The sequence below is a fragment of the Equus caballus genome, chromosome 11 (genome assembly GCF_041296265.1).
Source record: "Equus caballus isolate H_3958 breed thoroughbred chromosome 11, TB-T2T, whole genome shotgun sequence".
NCBI lineage: Eukaryota > Metazoa > Chordata > Mammalia > Perissodactyla > Equidae > Equus > Equus caballus.
In genome coordinates this window covers 25,272,919-25,290,195 of record NC_091694.1, presented here as the reverse complement: position 1 = coordinate 25,290,195, position 17,277 = coordinate 25,272,919, and the positions used below count along the sequence as shown (strand labels likewise).

Below are 17,277 nucleotides of genomic sequence, written 5' to 3'. Positions count from 1 at the left end.
CTGATATTCTAGACTGTTAACGAGTCGTAATACGAGGAACGAGCAGTGTTGCGTGTGTTTCCTATAGATGCTTGTGGGGGAGACCTGGCGCTGGGCTGTAAGGGAAAAGGGAGAAGGAAGTGAACAGTGTAGGGGTTATATTAAATTCTGCCGGGGGAAGGAGATTCGGGAAAATGTAATAAAACCTCAGTAGTGTGTGTTGGTGAAGGTTCCAAATGCATTCTCTAAGGTACAGAAACGTTGTTGTACTTCTACAGATTTATAACCATTTAATAAGTCCCTTGTTTTATCTTGTTTTTATTTATGCCAATTTAACATTAGTTTGTATTCTCTGGTAAACATCTGCTGATTGCGTTGTGACTCATGTGTGGGAGGCAGCCACTCTTGGTTATCTGTATATTAAAAAAAGCCGGAAGATTCTTTTCATAGATAGAATACTACCTTGATAAGAGCGGACAGTTCTTTGATACTAGTGGAACTTTTCAGTTCTTTTTGTCTTACTTTTTGCCATTGTTTTCATACTCCCAAAGTGCCTCTAAAATACACCCCTTGGAAAATAGCACACACAGACGCTGGTGTTGGAATCAGGACTCCATGGAGGAATAGCGTTTGTTCGGGTTCTGGCCTTGTGCCACGAATCTAAAGCACGTCCGTCTCATCTGCCAGCAGGCAGGTATGGCTTTCTGCAAGCGCCTATAAACAAAGAGTGTTTCTATTTATCCTGCTCAGTGTGTTTCCTGTAACAAATCATTCAAGAAACTCTGGTCCCTTCATGAACACATCAAGATCGTCCACGGATATGCAGAAAAGAAGTTTTCCTGTGAAATTTGTGAGAAGAAGTTCTATACCATGGCTCATGTGCGGAAACACATGGTTGGTAAGTGTTTGCCGCTGCTTTCCTCTCACACCTGTAATCCCCCTTGTTCTTGGGTGTGTTTGATGCTCTGGATTGGGCAGGAGGTGAGGAACTGCCTGACTTCCGTCGGTTTTGACTCGTCGAAACTAAATGCCGCATGTCTTCAGTGAGCAGCGCCAGACTGGATGGTGTGGCCTTCCACACCCAGGATTCTTTTCTACGTTGTTATTTATTTTTCTCTTCAGAACATTTCTATTAAAGCCTACAAATTAGAGTGTAGGAAATTAAGATGGCATAATTACCCTACTGTAGGACACCTGTCTCTTTCAGTTTGAGCTCTTTGGCGGACTTAGAGTGTAAGTGTGTTCTCTGTTGCAGCACACACGAAAGACATGCCATTTACATGTGAGACCTGTGGAAAATCGTTCAAACGCAGTATGTCACTCAAGGTGCACTCCTTGCAGCATTCCGGAGAGAAGCCCTTCAGATGCGAGGTAAGGACTGTGCTGCCAGTGGGCTCAGGCCTCGGGGCCAGCTCTCGTGTCCTTGGGGAAGCAGTGAGGGAGGTGTGCTGCGGTCCAAGGCGCAGCTGCCCGTCCCCAGAACCGTCAGGCGTGTGCTCTGAGTGGTGTGTTACTGCCCTGCTGGGTGGAGAAATGTCATTGTTAACACACTGTTAACTTTCTTAGATTAGGTTAAACTTGGAAATAACACAGGATGAGTTATTTTGCTTTTCTCAGTAATTCAGATAAGTTGGGTATACTTCAGTGATAACTGTATGGGGAAACTTCCCTTTTTTTAACAACTCAACTGCAGAAGTATAGCAGAGCCAAATAGTTGGCACCAACAGCTTCTATTTTGAGTTTGGAAAATAACCCTAGCCCAGAGACTATGGAGGGCGGGCTCAAGTAAAGCTGCTCGCTCGGTGTTCACACGTCTCTGCCGTGTCCACTGCAGAACTGCGACGAAAGGTTCCAGTACAAGTACCAGCTGCGCTCCCACATGAGCATCCACATTGGGCACAAGCAGTTCATGTGCCAGTGGTGCGGCAAGGATTTCAACATGAAGCAGTACTTCGACGAACACATGAAAACACACACTGGTAAGACTTCCCTGGGGAAGGTACGGATGGGTCTCAAGCACTCGTCGATGATCACCTGCGAGTCTGTTTGTGTAAAAATCGGAACCACAAATTTGCATTCTAAGTGCAAATTACACTTTAAGTAAACCTGATGTATAAAAGCACATATTTATAATACTGAAGAATTAGGCTTTCGTAACTCTGTTTATTTTTTTTATTTTTTTATTTTTTTAAGATTTTATTTTTTCCCCTTTTTCTCCCCAAAGCCCCCCGGTACATAGTTGTATATTCTTTGTTGTGGGTCCTTCTAGTTGTGGCATGTGGGACGCTGCCTCAGCGTGGTCTGATGAGCAGTGCCATGTCCGCGCCCAGGATTCGAACCAACGAAACACTGGGCCGCCTGCAGCGGAGCGCGCGAACTTAACCACTCGGCCACGGGGCCAGCCCCTGTTTATTTTTAAAAGGATTATTTGTTAGTGCCTTTTGACTGCAGGTTCCTTTAAGACAATGGACTTTTTACTTGGGGCACAAGATCTCCTGAAATTATATAAAAATTGTTTTGTGTATGTGCATATGTTATTTTTCTAAGGAAGGGATTCTGGACCTTTAAAAAAATGGAAGACACTGACTGCTTCAAGTAGAATACCTCTCCAATGTTCTGAAAACTTGATTGGACTCGGTTTGCCAAAATTCACTACTTTTCAGGAACACATCCATCAAATGAGGTTAAATAATATTTGAACCACTTTGTGTTTTCAGGGGTGTGTGCTTCCTTGCATGGATTTGAATCTTGTAGGCATTTGACTATCCTGCTTCCAGGGAGCTGGCTAAAAATAGTAGCTCCCCCTGGAAACACCGTATCATTCAGCTCCGTCGCATTGTCCTGGGATTAGCTGTCTTTGCACACATTGAACAGTATGAAACATTTTTCAGGTTTCTAAATAAAATCTAATCATAGGATTCTTGGTTCTTTTAGTCTACAGAGTAGCAGAGCTAGAAAGAACCACGGGAGATTATCTCGCTTAGCCCGCTGTTCTTTTTGCTTGACTAATGGTGAGGAAATTCTGTCCATGGCTGGATCTCTTTAGTTCCATTTCTCTGTTGAAGTCCAAAGAAAAATGCCTTTGTGGTGGGCTGCTTTCCCGGTCAGATTTTAAGGATTAGGCTGAATGAAGAGTCATGAGAGAAGTTTCATTAGGTAAATTACACTTTAAAAGGTAATGATAACTTTGAGGCTTAAGTGAACACATAGCAGGATGTGGCAGAGTATTTGACAAAGTCTCCTCTTGGATAGGCTCTTAGTTCTAGCTGAGTCCCTTTTTGGATTCAGTTTTTTGTTATTCAGCAGGAGACTATGGAAGTACAGAAAATAAGTGTTTTGAAGGCAGCTGTATCACATTTACACATGCGCTTGGCACGCAGTGGTGCCAGCAAATGCTTGTCACACGATTGGAAGGAACCGCCAGCCACTGAAGCCTCTGCCCTCACCTTCTCTTCTCTGTGTCCTCCTGCGCATCTTTCTCCCTGCTCCTTCCTCTCTCCTTCTCCTTCCCTTTCTCTTCCTTCCTTCTTGTCTTTCTTTCTTCAGACCCTTAAATGTCCGTAATATAAAACTAAAGTGTATATTTCATGATTAACGTATTTGCTGAATAAAATAAGTCTTCTTCATTTTACCAATTAGGCAAGCTGAACATTTCCTAGATCTTCTAAAGGAATACTGCCACCTAAATTCACTTAAATTTTTATCCTTCTCGTTAAAAGACTAGTACATACTTAAAAAGTATATTAGAAAATTGAAAACAAAATAAAAATGGTCCATAATCTTATCACTGAGAGATCACTATTAACAGTTTGGCATACATTTCTTTAAAAACTTTAGTTTCTTAATACACATATAGGTAGATACTATGCATGAGTATTTATGAGCTCATGTATATAGTATTAAAACAAAAATTGGGTCTTTATACTCTATTGTAACCTTTGTATTTTACTGTATTATATCATTAACAGCAATATCACTTTAATGGTTGTATAATATTCCTTCTTATAAATTTGCTGTGATAAAAGCCATCACTTATTGTGCACACGTGTGCCCGGCACTGTCAGGTGTTTCACATACATTATCTCATTTCATCAATGTTACCTGTACATCAGTGCCCTGTTGGACACTGAGATTATTTCTGTTTCCAGTTTTTCTACTGTTATAAATAATATTGTCATAAACAACTTTGTGGCCAACACATCCATGGTTATTTACCTAAGATAAATCCCTGGAAATGGGATTATTAGGGCAAAGGAATGTGCGCATTTTTAAGACGTGCTGGTGTGTGTCACAAAACTGCTGTCCACAGACACTCTTACCAGCTGCGCAGGACAATACCCATTTCCCCAACCCCTTCCAGGCCTAAATATTAAAGTCCTCGCTGATTTGGTAGGTGAAAAATGGTTTCTTACTGTGTTAATTTGCACTTAATTAATTGCTAAATAAGTTTGAACTTTTTTTTATATGCTTGTTGGGTGTCAATATATTTTCTTTTCCAAATTGCTTGTGCCTTTTCTGTTTTCATCTTTCTCCATTTCAGTGTTTGACTGTTTCTTATTGTTTATAATAGCTCTTTATATATATTTATGTATACTCACCTTGTTTAACACTGATATTAAAATACTTTCCCCTGATTTGTCACCTGCCTTTTAATATTGTTTATAATACTCAAATTGGGAAATCAGCTGGATGATGGAGCTGGACAGACCTGGCTCTACCACCCACTAGCAGTGTGACCTTAAGTGAATTATGCAACTTCTCTAGGCCTCTGCTTGGTTTCTCGGTATTAAATAAGGATGACAGCAGTACCTGAGAAGATACAAGGAGAAGGGTTAGCTTTAAAGAAGAAAAGGGATAGCTCTTTGCAGACTGGATGAAACCACATTTAGAGTGTGTTTTGGTGGGGATTAAGGCCATTGCAGAAACTGAGATTCATTGGGCTGTTTCTTTGCAGTTAAAGAGAAGTGAGGCAGATCTTATCTAGGGAAGCTGACCAGCCCTCAGGCAGGGTTTCCTAGGATGGTGTGGACATGGGGTGAGTTCAACACAGAATAATGGCTGATTCTCCTTGTACCAGGCACAGTGCTAGTGTACCAGGCTAAGGGTTTTGCCCTCAAGGAGGTTAAAGTCCAATGATAGTGATGGTCGTTAATAATAATAATAATAATAATAGCACTAAAATGCATTGAGTGTCTGCTATGTGCCAGATACTGTTCTAAGCACTTTCTTTGTCTTTTCAACTTATCACAATAACCTGTTATTATCTTCATTTTTCAGATGAGGAAACTGAAGCTCAGAGGTTAAGTAACTTGTCCAAGGCAGTTTGACTCCAGAACCACAGACTTAATGATTCTGATGTAAATTTAATGTAGCAAGTAATAAAATGGAGGGATGCACAGGACATCATGAGGGCAAAAAGCAGCATCCCAGAATGTCGCTCTCAGCTTCCAGAATTTGTCATTGTACGCAAGCAGATCAGGATCAGAGAGATTGATTTGTGCTAAATAGTCTTAATGATACAGAAATAAAATTGCTAATTTATCAATTTACAGTGAAAAGGCTGAGTGGCAAGTGGTTCTGAACGCATATGTTCTTCGGTCAGCATATTCTTTGCCTAAAGAAAAATCTGTATTAGAAGCTAAATTATAATCAGAAAATTGTCAGGGACAGGGAATTATAGCAAAGGAAGTAACTGAATGACCTTAATGAATACCATACTTCACTGAATCCAAGAAGCCAGCAGTTGTAAGACAAACTTAATTTATATACGTCTAAGGAAATACTGCAAATTAAACAATGATGTGCCATTCATAGTAAGGTATTTGTCAGTTTCAGAGATGTTAATATGTAGGGGGAAATGCATGTCTTAGAATTAACAAATATTAATTTTTGAATATTAATTAGTAATCTACTAAATGGAGCCACTGTAGTTAACAAGACTGAAATGGTCCCTAGGTTCACACAGTTTATAGTCAGGTTGGGGTGATAGACAAGCAAGGCATAGCAGTGGTTTGGGGATGTGAGCGTAGTAAGCATGTGGAACTAAATGAAGTTGGCCAGAGTTTGATGGATTGGGGGCTGGGGTGGGCAGGGGTGTGATAAGGCGAGATACTGGAGAGCAGAAAGCTGGTACCACATCACACACAAAAAACAGAAGCCACGTAAAAACGTTTGGATTTTATTCTAAGGACAGTGGGAAGTTCTTGAAAGGTTTTAAGCACAGTGCAACACAACTATCTGAAAGTTCACTCTGGCTACAGTGTGGATTGGAGGGTGGGGAGCAAGAATAGAGATGGTGAAACTAGTCAGGTGGATATTGCAGTAATCCAGGTGAATGATTGTGATGATATGGACTATGATAACGGCAGTGGATGAATTACAGTGATAGACAAGGTAGAGTCAATGAACTTGGTGATGGATTGGATATCAGTGGTGTGGGAGGGAAGAATCAAGGGTTAGTCCCAGATTTGGGGCTTGTATACCATTTATCAAGATAGAGAATAGTGGAGGGAGTAGCAGGTTTGCCAGGAAGGATAATGAATTTAATTTTGCACTTGTTAGTTTTGAGATATCTATGGGACATTCAAGTGGAAATATCCAGTAGTTGGTTTGAGAGATTTAGGCTGGATATATAGATATATGGACTTCTGATGCTGCTCAGGGAGATTCGTCCTGAGCAGACTGGAATGCTTGTGTTCATTGGCCAGATTGCTTTTTCCCTTGAACAGTGCAAAAGACAACTAACTAGCCAAATCCTCGCTCTTTTCTATCTTCCCTGCAGATTCTCTGTCTTCATTTATAACGGTCTTTCTTCAGGCTCATTACAATACAGTTTCTTACAATCAGGTTAGCCTTATCTATATGTAGCAGGTCATATCTTCAAATGTATCGATAGACGCCCTTTTCTAGTTAGCTTGGTGGAGTTAGCTGTTAGTATATCTCTCAGCCACCCATTTATCTGCTCTTCCTTAAAGTGGGCCATTGTACAGGTGGTTGATTTCAAATGTTACATTTTGATTTTTCCTTATTATAGCCTCATTGTAATCTTACCTTGAAGTTTCAGGGAAATTTTAACATTAATTATTAGCACAATTAGGAGATGGGACCTAATGAATAATGAGAGTTAGAGGTAGGTGAGATTGTGGTTTTACATCTGGCAGAACAAATGTGGAAAATTTAGTAAGACATCAAGAAATGAGTAAAAGATTATTAAGCAGTGACAAGGATCCATTTTAATTTGAATCCATAGGTTTTTGGTAGGCCAGTTAGAGTTTTTGGTCCTTTTATGGCAAATCATTATAGCCTAGAAGGCTACAAATGAGAGATGATTAGAGAGATCTGAGCACATAACAGAAAGTTAAATGTCCATACACTCAGTAAACTTTCAACGAACACATGCCGTTTGCAGATAAAGCGTCTAGTGCACCTAAGAAGTGACTAGTGAATCAGCTGTAGAGTGTTGGCTCACGTTAGACTAATAATTCAAAGATTAGGTTCTTTGGCGCTGTCTCCTAGGGCTGTTGGGAGTGAAGAATACTAATTCTGGAAAGTCAAAGTGGGAGGGGTCCAGGGAGTGGATAGGTTGTCAAGCAGGTGTGCTTTGAAAACGTTTCATTGTACTGTAAGTCATGTTTATTTTAGAAAAACAGAAAGTACATATAAGCATAAACAATAAAGTAAAACATCTCTCATAATACCGTTACCTAGAGATAATCACTGGTAACATTTGTTATATTTCTTTCCATATTTTTTCTCTCTATATTTTTCATTAAAAGTGGATAATTCCCTGCGTACATTTCCATAGCTTGCTTGTTTACTTAATAGACTGTAATCTTAATAGATTATAGATTTTCATGTTGTTACATTTCTATACTTATTATAAAAGTATAATAATCTTATAAAAGTGTAAAAATATTATAAATTTTTAATGGCACTTTCCGTTAGATAGGTATGCCATAATTGATTTAGTCAACTCCATTTAACGTAGTTTGAAGTTTTTAAGGTAATTGGAGGAAACTGATTAAAAGGAAGGAAAACAGCTGGGCACAGAACTTATCTAGAAGGATGAGTATGAATCACAGCGAAGATCCTCGCAGCGGCAGTTACTGAATAATGAAAAGCAGAGAGAGAACAGAAATATGATAGAAAATAGTCCTGGTGATTTTGGAGAAAACGGATCCCTCCTGACTGTTAATCCAGTCTCTCAGGGAAGCGTGGGAAATTCTGGCTTCCATGGAAGGAGGGCAACAAGAGATGTCGGTTTGCAAAGGCAGAGAGAGGAAATAACGACTAGGTACAGGTAAACAGGTGTTTGCTGCTAGTATAAGAACGGGTCCCAAAGTGGAGGAAAACAGTAAGGAAATAACATCCCTTTGTGTATGCAGGAATGTACAGGGCATTGAGGCGGGAAGTGCTATGGTTTCCATGTCAAAGTGCAGACTCTGGAGCCAGACTGCAGAGTGTTCAATCCTGGCTCTCCACGCCCTGTAGAACCTTGGGCAAGTTTCTTAATTTCTTTATCAGTAAAATAGGGATAATAACATACCTGCCTTATGCTGTCTGTGGTCTGTGGCTTGTCGCCGTGAGGATCACCGAAGGTTCCTAGATGTAAGTGATTAGAACAGTGCCGAGCGCACAGTGAGACTCAGTACACAGTAGGTCTGTTATCCAGAGTAGAATAAGGACATCTGTTAGACAGACGGGGGGCAGTAAGTGAAGTGAGAGCAAAGTCTCTTGTAGCAGGAGCCACAGTAAAGACACAAGCTCTGCACGCTGAGAACGGAGGAAGGGGTGGATAAGTACAAGCGTGTGGCCACTGAGGCACACGTGCGTGGTACTCCACACCTCACCACAGCAGTCCATGTGAAGTGATTAATGGACAAGTACGTTCAAAAATCATTTTGTTTCCCCCCTATAGCCTGGGTATAGAACCAGACAGACATAGCATGGAACTAAGTGATAAGTCTGAAGGAAAGTTAGGAGGCTGAAAGATTAAGCCCTTAAAGGGAGGTGGGAGGAGGGCAGAAGGCATAAATGGGGAGACCTTTGTCTGGTGGCAGATGGAAACTAGACTTCTGGTGGTGAATATGATATAGTGTATACAGAGGTCGAAATATAGTGATGTACACCTGAAATTAATATAGTGTTATAAACCAGTGTTACCTCAAAAAAAAATCGAACCTTTAGAACCCAAAGCTAGTTTCCTCCCTAAGTTACCCTTAGAACTGTGGGATTTCTGTCTCCTTTTTGACTCATTGGCCCAGTGGTTCTCAACCCAGAAGAGTAGCCCTCCCCCAACCCTCCCCACACGCATGGACATTTGGAAATGGTGTGGGGACGTTTTTGGTTGTCAGAGTCTTTCGGGGACATTTAGTAGGCTGGCACCAGGAGTGCTGAGTGCTCTTCAAATGTGCCAAATAGTCCCACATAATGAAGAATTGTCTGCAGAAATGCCAGCAGCACTCCCGTGGAGAAACACTGCAGTGTGAAATTTGTGTTGTGGGGTGAGTCAGCCCAGTATTTTCCAAGTCTAGTACCAAAGAGCGAGCCACATGCTAAGGATTATGTGTGAGTGGACATGAAGAGACTTATTTGTTCCACAGGACATTTTCAGCAAAGTCTTACTTTTGGTTGAAATGTCAGAAATTGCTTACAGATTAACTTTGCCTAAATGTAGAGGCAGAGATTCATCTGTGGTTTTAGTTCCCTTGAGCACAGGAAAGCCATTGGAACAGTTCTTCATGTAGGACAGGAAGGATCATTCCTGAAGGGGCCTTCCTTTTTTTTTAACCAAGCCCAAATGGTAGGTTGTATGTAAGTTTGACTTGTGTCCGCTCTTATTTAAGTCCCAGCTTTGGGAGATACTTTTATGACTCTTAGAGTATAAGATATCATAAGGGAAAGGAGTGGTAATCTCCGTTTTTAATACGGAGAGTAACATGAGCACATAATTACCGCCCAGTATGTTAATCATTTTTTTGTGTCTGTGTTCATCTCAGGAGAGAAACCCTTTATCTGTGAAATCTGTGGCAAAAGCTTCACCAGCCGCCCCAACATGAAGAGGCACCGCAGAACTCACACAGGCGAGAAGCCCTATCCATGCGATGTGTGTGGCCAGCGGTTCCGCTTCTCCAACATGCTTAAGGCCCACAAGGAGAAGTGCTTTCGGGTGACCAGCCCCGTGAATGTGCCGCCTGCTGTCCAGATCCCACTTACAACTTCCCCAGCCACCCCAGTTCCTTCTGTGGTGAACACACCCACAACCCCAACTCCTCCAATCAATATGAATCCTATAAGCACTCTTCCCCCTCGGCCCATCCCCCACTCCTTCTCTCACCTCCACATCCACCCACACCCTCACCACCCGCACCACCTTCCTATCCCTCCGGTCCCACACCTCCCCCCACCTCCAGCGCTCTTTAAGAGCGAGCCTTTAAATCACAGAGGCCAGGGTGAGGACAACTTTCTTCGGCACCTGGCAGAGAAGAACAGTTCAGCACAGCATCATTAACATCCGTCTCCTTCAGTGTGTTCTCCACGTGTCGTGTGCCCATATGTGAGCTTGCAGAGAGGGAGTTGGTGAGCCTTTCTGCAGCTGTCGGACTCTTCTCGGCCTCCACCAACAGCTTTGTCATTGTCTTGGGGAATCAACGCATCCAAGGGAATGAACAAGAAGACCACCTTGAGCTCACAGAGGGGCTGCCGTCCAAACCAGGGGAACCACCGAACTAAAGCCCAATGTGCTTGCATTTTCTGGTGACTTTTATAAATTTCAGATACTCAGACTTGTGGAATTTTATAATTTCATATCAGCTGATGAGGTATGCTTGCTTTTATATCCTGGACTTCTCCTCAAAGAGGGGACAGGCCCGGTTTCCTTTGTACTAATCGGGAAGGCTGTGAGATTAATCCAGAGCATTAATTGTATCACTGTGTATCGTAATGAATTCTTTTCAGCTTTTGGTGCTGGCTTCAGAGTTGAGCTAGCCACATTTCACAGTATATCAAGCATTATAGAGAAAGACAGAAATTTTCTTCTTTGTGTAGCTCTCCTAACGCACTCTTTATTTTACTACAGAAATTATTTTAGAGTTTTTGTATAGACTTCTTTAGTAGTCTGTTTCTAAAATGAAATGTATTTCAATAAGCGGTGTAATTTTTTCAGTGTAGCTGGACCTATGTTGTAAAATAGAAAAAATTTTTATAATCATCAAAATGTGATTCTTAAAGATGCATATAACTTCTGTAGTTCAAAGTTATTCTTACATCCGTACAACTCAAAGGTGCTTCAGAGACTAGATGTATCTGGGAGGGTCTCCAGACCAGGTTACTGCAAAAATGAGGTTTTGCTTTCAGAACTTGGCATAAGTCCTTGGTAGTTTTTTAATCTCTACTTAACACTCAAGTGTCTGTTAGGCTCACTGACATGCTTCTGTCCTCCATGTTTCATTGGTTCAGTTGGTCCATTCAGTGGAATCATTTGCAGAGGGTTGGGCCTTTTCCAGGGCAGTCACCTAAAGCTTGCATGTTTTGAAAATCTGGGGAAAGCCAGTCGCTGTCAAGAGGAGGAAGTGATGGAGATTGTTTCATCTCCGTCACATCTGACTCTCACTTCCCTCAGAACTGTGTTCGTGTTCAATCTTCATGGGATGACACATCGAAGTCTCATAATACACTGCTCTTTTTGAGATTGCTTTATTTTTCTAGAATTGTTATAAAAAAAATAGCACACTAAAATCACAAACATGATGTTGTGGATGGTGGCTGAGAAATTTGGATGAGAATGCAAATTGGTTATGAGTTTTAAAATGTCTCTGAGATCAGTGGATGTGTCCACCACTCTGCGCTGTTTGCTGTCGGGAGGGAAGGCGAGCTCCTGCATTTTGCTGCCCCGTCCCCTGCAGATAGTTGCATGACAGCAGCATTGCTGGGTGGTGAGAGCAGCATCCCCAGAACCCTTAGGCACGTCATTTTTTCAAGTTTGGGGAACTTCTAAAGAGCACGATAAATCAGGAGCTTATTATAGAAAGGCTGAAGAGAAGGGCTGAAGAGATGGGTTATGTTTAACTGATCAAATTTATCCAGACTCAGCATAGCTAAAAATTTTGTATTTTTTCATCTGAGAGAACTGAGTTCCAAAGCTCGCCTACTTTCTCTCTCCCTCCCTCCCTCTCTATTTTTTTAATCTTGAAGTTTCTTTAGTTTTCTCTCCTCAGGCTCTTAAATCATTGCCTGAATCAGAACCCTGGCTTTTATTTATTTTTTATTTTTTATATTAAATGTGCAGATATACTTCAAGCACTTTTCCAGCTGATGAGCTCTGTGGTAGGAAAAAATGGAACTCTTTCAATTGAGGTTTAGTCCCTATTTTAAAAATATCGCATTCTCTGCTAGCTTTTTGCTTTAATATTTCCAAATTTTTTCCTTTGATTATTGCCTTTGTCTTTTATAATGAGCATAGGAAAATTTTGGAATGAGGCAGAAAAGTATCTCAAGACATATACTTTTCTTCCTGTTTTTGGATGTAATTTCTAAAGAATGTCATTTTAAATATATATATATATATATATATATATATACATTCTTTGAACACCCCGGTACCCAAACCAATAAGGAAAGTTAATTCCTTGTTTATGACTGTTATATCTTTAGTGGCTGCTCCCCCTTACTCCCAGTCTCCTGTGCATTCCATGACAAGTTTGTGGATCTACACCTTTATGTAGGCATATTATTATTTCATGGCCAAGCCTGTACTATTAAAATGATTTTTTTAAAGATGTAAATTGCAGCTTAGTTAATTGGTTATACCTTATCTTGTCCTAATTAAATTACAATATCAGGCAGCAATTCTGAATTCTAGACTTGAGACCATTGAATCAACCATTTATGAGGTGTACTATAATTATACACTGGAAAATTCAGGTAGTCATCTTTGATTTTTCATTCAAGTGAATATAGCCATAAGAGAATATCTGCTACATAGGAAAACCAGTATTAAGCAAATAATCACCACCACCCTTAACAGAAGCAAAAAAGAATTATTATCTTTTTTTAAATCAGCGTTGTCATACAATACAGTTCTTAATGAAATGTTCTTGTGGAATAATCTGGAACCTTGCAATTTTTTTTTCCTAGATAAGTATACCTTCCCTGTCTTGGGATCTGTGGTCTCCAGGAAGACTGCTCAGAACATGACTCCTCATCAGTTCATATCACATATGAATAATGAAATGAGTTAAGAATATCCGTGACATTAACACTTCTGAATATGAGAACTGCAGGATTAAGCCTTAAACATTCATGTGCATCAGGTTTAACATGCTTAAGACTCAAACTCAGGGTTGAAAATGTGATTGGGGTCCTTTGCCAAAATGAAAGTTGCATTATGTGGTGTGTTCCCTCCCACATACAGTACAGCACCCCGTGACGTCGTCACAACTTATTACCTACTTGCTCTCTGCTTATGAAAAAAGAACTCTGGAGGAGTTTTCAGTTTCTCAGCCCTTATCTGTACTCAAACAAGTCTTTTAAAGACAACAAAGGCCACATTTCAGCATTATATACATGTCAGATTGAGGCTGTTTCGCATTCCTTAATTTTACTGTGGTGAAAGGCTTGTATCATTACTAGGGTTAAGACCTACTTAAGGAAAATTCCCAAGGACTTTCTTGAGTTGACATTGCTTTTTTTTGTATTGCATTTTTCTGTTCTTTTCTCGTAGTCTTATCATTCAAATAGAAACTCTTCCTTATCCTTAATGAAAGGCTGCTTGCTGCTTTCTCAGATTGAGTCAGGTAGGCTCCGACTGAGTGAGATTTTTAAATTTGAATGAAGAAAATAAGATGAAGAGTTTAAAGGCATGTGGCTTCATTTCCACGTATGTTTGTGATTTGAGTCTTATTTTTAGCAAGCAAGGAGGTCTCCACATAAAACTTTACAGTAGTTCAAAGAAACCCTTGCAAATCAGTTACACATACATTTACAGTCCACCATTTACATTAACTGTTCTAAACTAACGACTGAGCATGGACGTTACCATAGTCGTACCACCTTTCTAGAAACTGCATTTGTTGGAAGTACCTTTTCATTGTGGTTAGAGTGCTCCCTATAATTTGATTGTCCCTAGTGTACTAACTGAAGGCAAAATACTTTGAAGAGATGCTTGTAAACTTTGAATTTTCTACTTCTTAAAGTTTTTTTCAGTTTTTATGTTTGTTGAATGGATATGTATGTTTAGCTTACTTTTGATTTCACTGGAAGTTTTAAATTTTGAGGAGATCAAGCAGAAATAGAAATCCGTTGTAGGTGTATATATATTTACTCCATCTTGCAGATTTCAGTTAGTGAAACACAGAATGATAGGTGGGGTTTTATTGTTTGAGAAAAAAAAAAGGAAAGGAAAACTAAAGTTAGAGAAACCCTTCTGTTTGAGCTACTGTATAGAAGAGACAACTTTTGTTACATTGCTGGTCCACGTGATGAACATTTCGATGCTGTTTTAGACTGTACGGGAAGTATTTAATGAAAAAGGGGATAAGTGACATTTAAGAGTTTTATCACCTATCCACCATTACAAAAATCTACTCACTTGGAATTCTTCAGGCTATAAAATTGAGCAAACAAATATTGGGTTTTAATTTTCCTTTGCCTGAACCAAGACAGGAAATTTCCCAAAAGATCATTTTTTCAGGCATGAAAGGTCATTAGCCGTTAGAGATAGTGGCATTACGCAATAATGACACCCGAGCTAGCCTGCTTCTGTCACCTGTAGCATTTGTACTAAATGACGATGACCTTCCAACCCTGGACACTACCTCGATAGAGCAAACTAGAGATCCTCTCTACACTTTCTATGGAAGCCATAAAAGTTGCCATCAATATACCCACTCTCATAGTTCTATACTTTTATACTCCAGACTTTTTATAGACTTTGTGACCAGATCTTTTTGTCTTAGAGGATAGGTTTTGCAAGATTCAAAGGAAAATCAAACTCCTTGGTTGTCCCAACTTTGAAGCTTTAGCTTCAGTAAATTTGTTTGAAGAGCCAGATAATGTACCATTTATCAAATTCTTCATTTAAGTCAAAGCTATTTTGCAGAGTTGCGTGTCTGGAAAACAAACTTCTCTTTCTTGTTCCCCAAGTAGATGCTATATTGTTGTAAGAAACTGCTTATAAAGTGGATTTCTACCTTGTTCCTCGGTGTGTTACTAGGTAATATATGTGTTGTCACAATGTCCCTGGACTTGTTTTTATTTCCTTTGACCGACAAGTGAGTATACACTTCCCTCTAATCCTCTAGTATCTCACTACAGCTTCAGTCTCTCTCACTCTACTCTTGAGTGCCTTCAAAAAGCCAGCATCCTGGAACATTCTTTTCCTGCTCTAAATCCTACCTCTGATTATTTCATTCTCCGTGAGTATTGGAATTCACCCTTTTTCCGATTGGGTTGGCTCTACAAACTAGCTAAAACCTTGGCTGAGAATTTTGAACATATTTCTGTTTTGTTCCCCCATGTCATTTTTAGATTACATTTTTAACTTTTATTTATATCTTATTTCTTCACATATTGTATCTTTAGTGATGAAAGATTGTATCCTTATCTTACTCTTCATCTTCTTGTCTTTCACCAGAAGCTAGAAGTTCTTTTAAAATGAAAGGTCAGTGAGTGTCTCTTGTGAGCCTGTGTTTCTCATCTTAGTCTTCCCGAAGGCCCCCTCTTTCTGATTCAGGATCCTGAATGCTGCTGTTGCCATCCCCTGTTCCTATATTGCTTCTCTCGTCCAGAAACGTTTTGCAAGGTTGTACCCATAATTTTATTGTAGTCAAATTAATTTAAAATCTCTCTCTGGGTTTATCAGAAGTCCTTACTGACTTTTCATCTGCCCCCTAGGCTCCCGTCCCTCAGAGACTTCCAGCTACTTTCTTTCCTACTTGTTCTCATCTAATTAATTTAAAAATAAGATTGAGACATAACATATGAAGGATTTAATAAAAAGGGGGTTGCAGTGTGTTCTCCATATGATACGAGCACCTTATTGATGAAACTGTTTTAGCAATTGGCTAATATTTCACAGTCAGAACTGAAGTGTATGCCTCGCACAGGTTGCCTGCTCTCTTTCAGTTCTCTTCCAAAACTGAAGACAGACAGAACTCTTTAAAATTAGGAAATTGGATTGCATTTTTTTAAAGTGAATGAAAGCTATTAAGTTGAGTATTTTGGCCTTAGTCAAAATCTTTCCTTTCTGACTTAAAATGTTGTTCCTCTTTCCTTAAAGTTAATACTACTAATACTCAGGTTTTCAAGACTAGCTAATAACCACATGAAGTGGGAGTCTGAGAAGGCAGCTGTTAATAAATTCATAATCCTGTTGGTCTGGCAAGAATATGTTATTGGTGAGACGGCAAAATTGTGAGAACTGGCCATGTTTGATAATGAGTAAATTCAAGACATTTGAAGGGCTCACTGGCTGGAACGGGAAGACTAGTTTACAAAATGCAAATGGTAGATTTCTATAGAAATAAGGAACAAGAGTTTCTTGTTGTTTTAAATACTTTTTGCTTTAATTTGCCTTGATAGTCCTCATTATTGACCTAGAAGTTGGCCTCTTTTAGGAAGTAACTGGCTTCCTAATCGTAACCACTTTGAAACCGTGGCTTTTCTCTCCAGAGTCGCAGGCAGCACAACAGTGGAGAGCCGCATGTGCTCACGCGCAGAGGGGCCCCCCGACGCCCACCGTTGGCTCGTTTCATGTCTTCGGTGATAGGAGACGTTTGGCCCAAGTATCAGAGGGCCCTTGCCCCCGAGCAAGGTCTCCTCCACTTTCTAGCTCCAGGCTCCTTTCACACTATTTGAGCTTCTCTGGTGAGATCAGGGATAAGTTACTTGAGAACGTTTTTGGGGACATGGAGAAAATGAGGATGGGACAAGAAGGGGTAGAAGCTGAATTTTGCTTAACTTCAGAAGGAAATCTGACACTTGCATTGTTGGTCTTGATCAACCAAAGAGCCTGTCTCTGTACTGGATGTGCCAAAGGATCAAGTTGTTTCTGAATATGCAGCTCCTCTGAAGGAACACAGCTTCCTCCCTGCCTGTCTTTTACAGGTGAAAAGGGACCTTGTGATCAGAAGGACAGAGACGCCAACTTACATCCTGCAAAAGACTCAAGGCTGTGTTTAATTGCATTGGAAAGTTGGTGGGAAATATTTTATTCTTTTAGAATCTCTAATCCTCCTACAAATATCTTTTCTATGCTTGATTATTCAACTCATTTGATTTTTTCAAAAGTAAGAAAAGTGT

The 17,277-nt window shown here is 40.1% G+C and overlaps 1 protein-coding gene across 4 annotated transcripts in view; it reads left to right on the top strand.

Annotated features, from left to right (window-relative positions):
• ZNF652 (zinc finger protein 652) overlaps window positions 1–11,194 on the top strand; it is a 50,822-nt gene extending 39,628 nt beyond the window's left edge. For all 4 annotated transcript variants that reach the window (XM_023652694.2, XM_001502386.7, XM_014741029.3 and 1 more), the window contains 4 exons: window positions 730–877; window positions 1,235–1,350; window positions 1,814–1,958; window positions 9,978–11,194. In XM_023652694.2, the coding sequence (XP_023508462.1) occupies window positions 730–877; window positions 1,235–1,350; window positions 1,814–1,958; window positions 9,978–10,489 (921 nt within the window). In that variant the 3' untranslated portion in view covers window positions 10,490–11,194. The remainder of the gene's footprint in view (window positions 1–729; window positions 878–1,234; window positions 1,351–1,813; window positions 1,959–9,977) is intronic.
• Window positions 11,195–17,277: the final 6,083 nt, after the last annotated feature.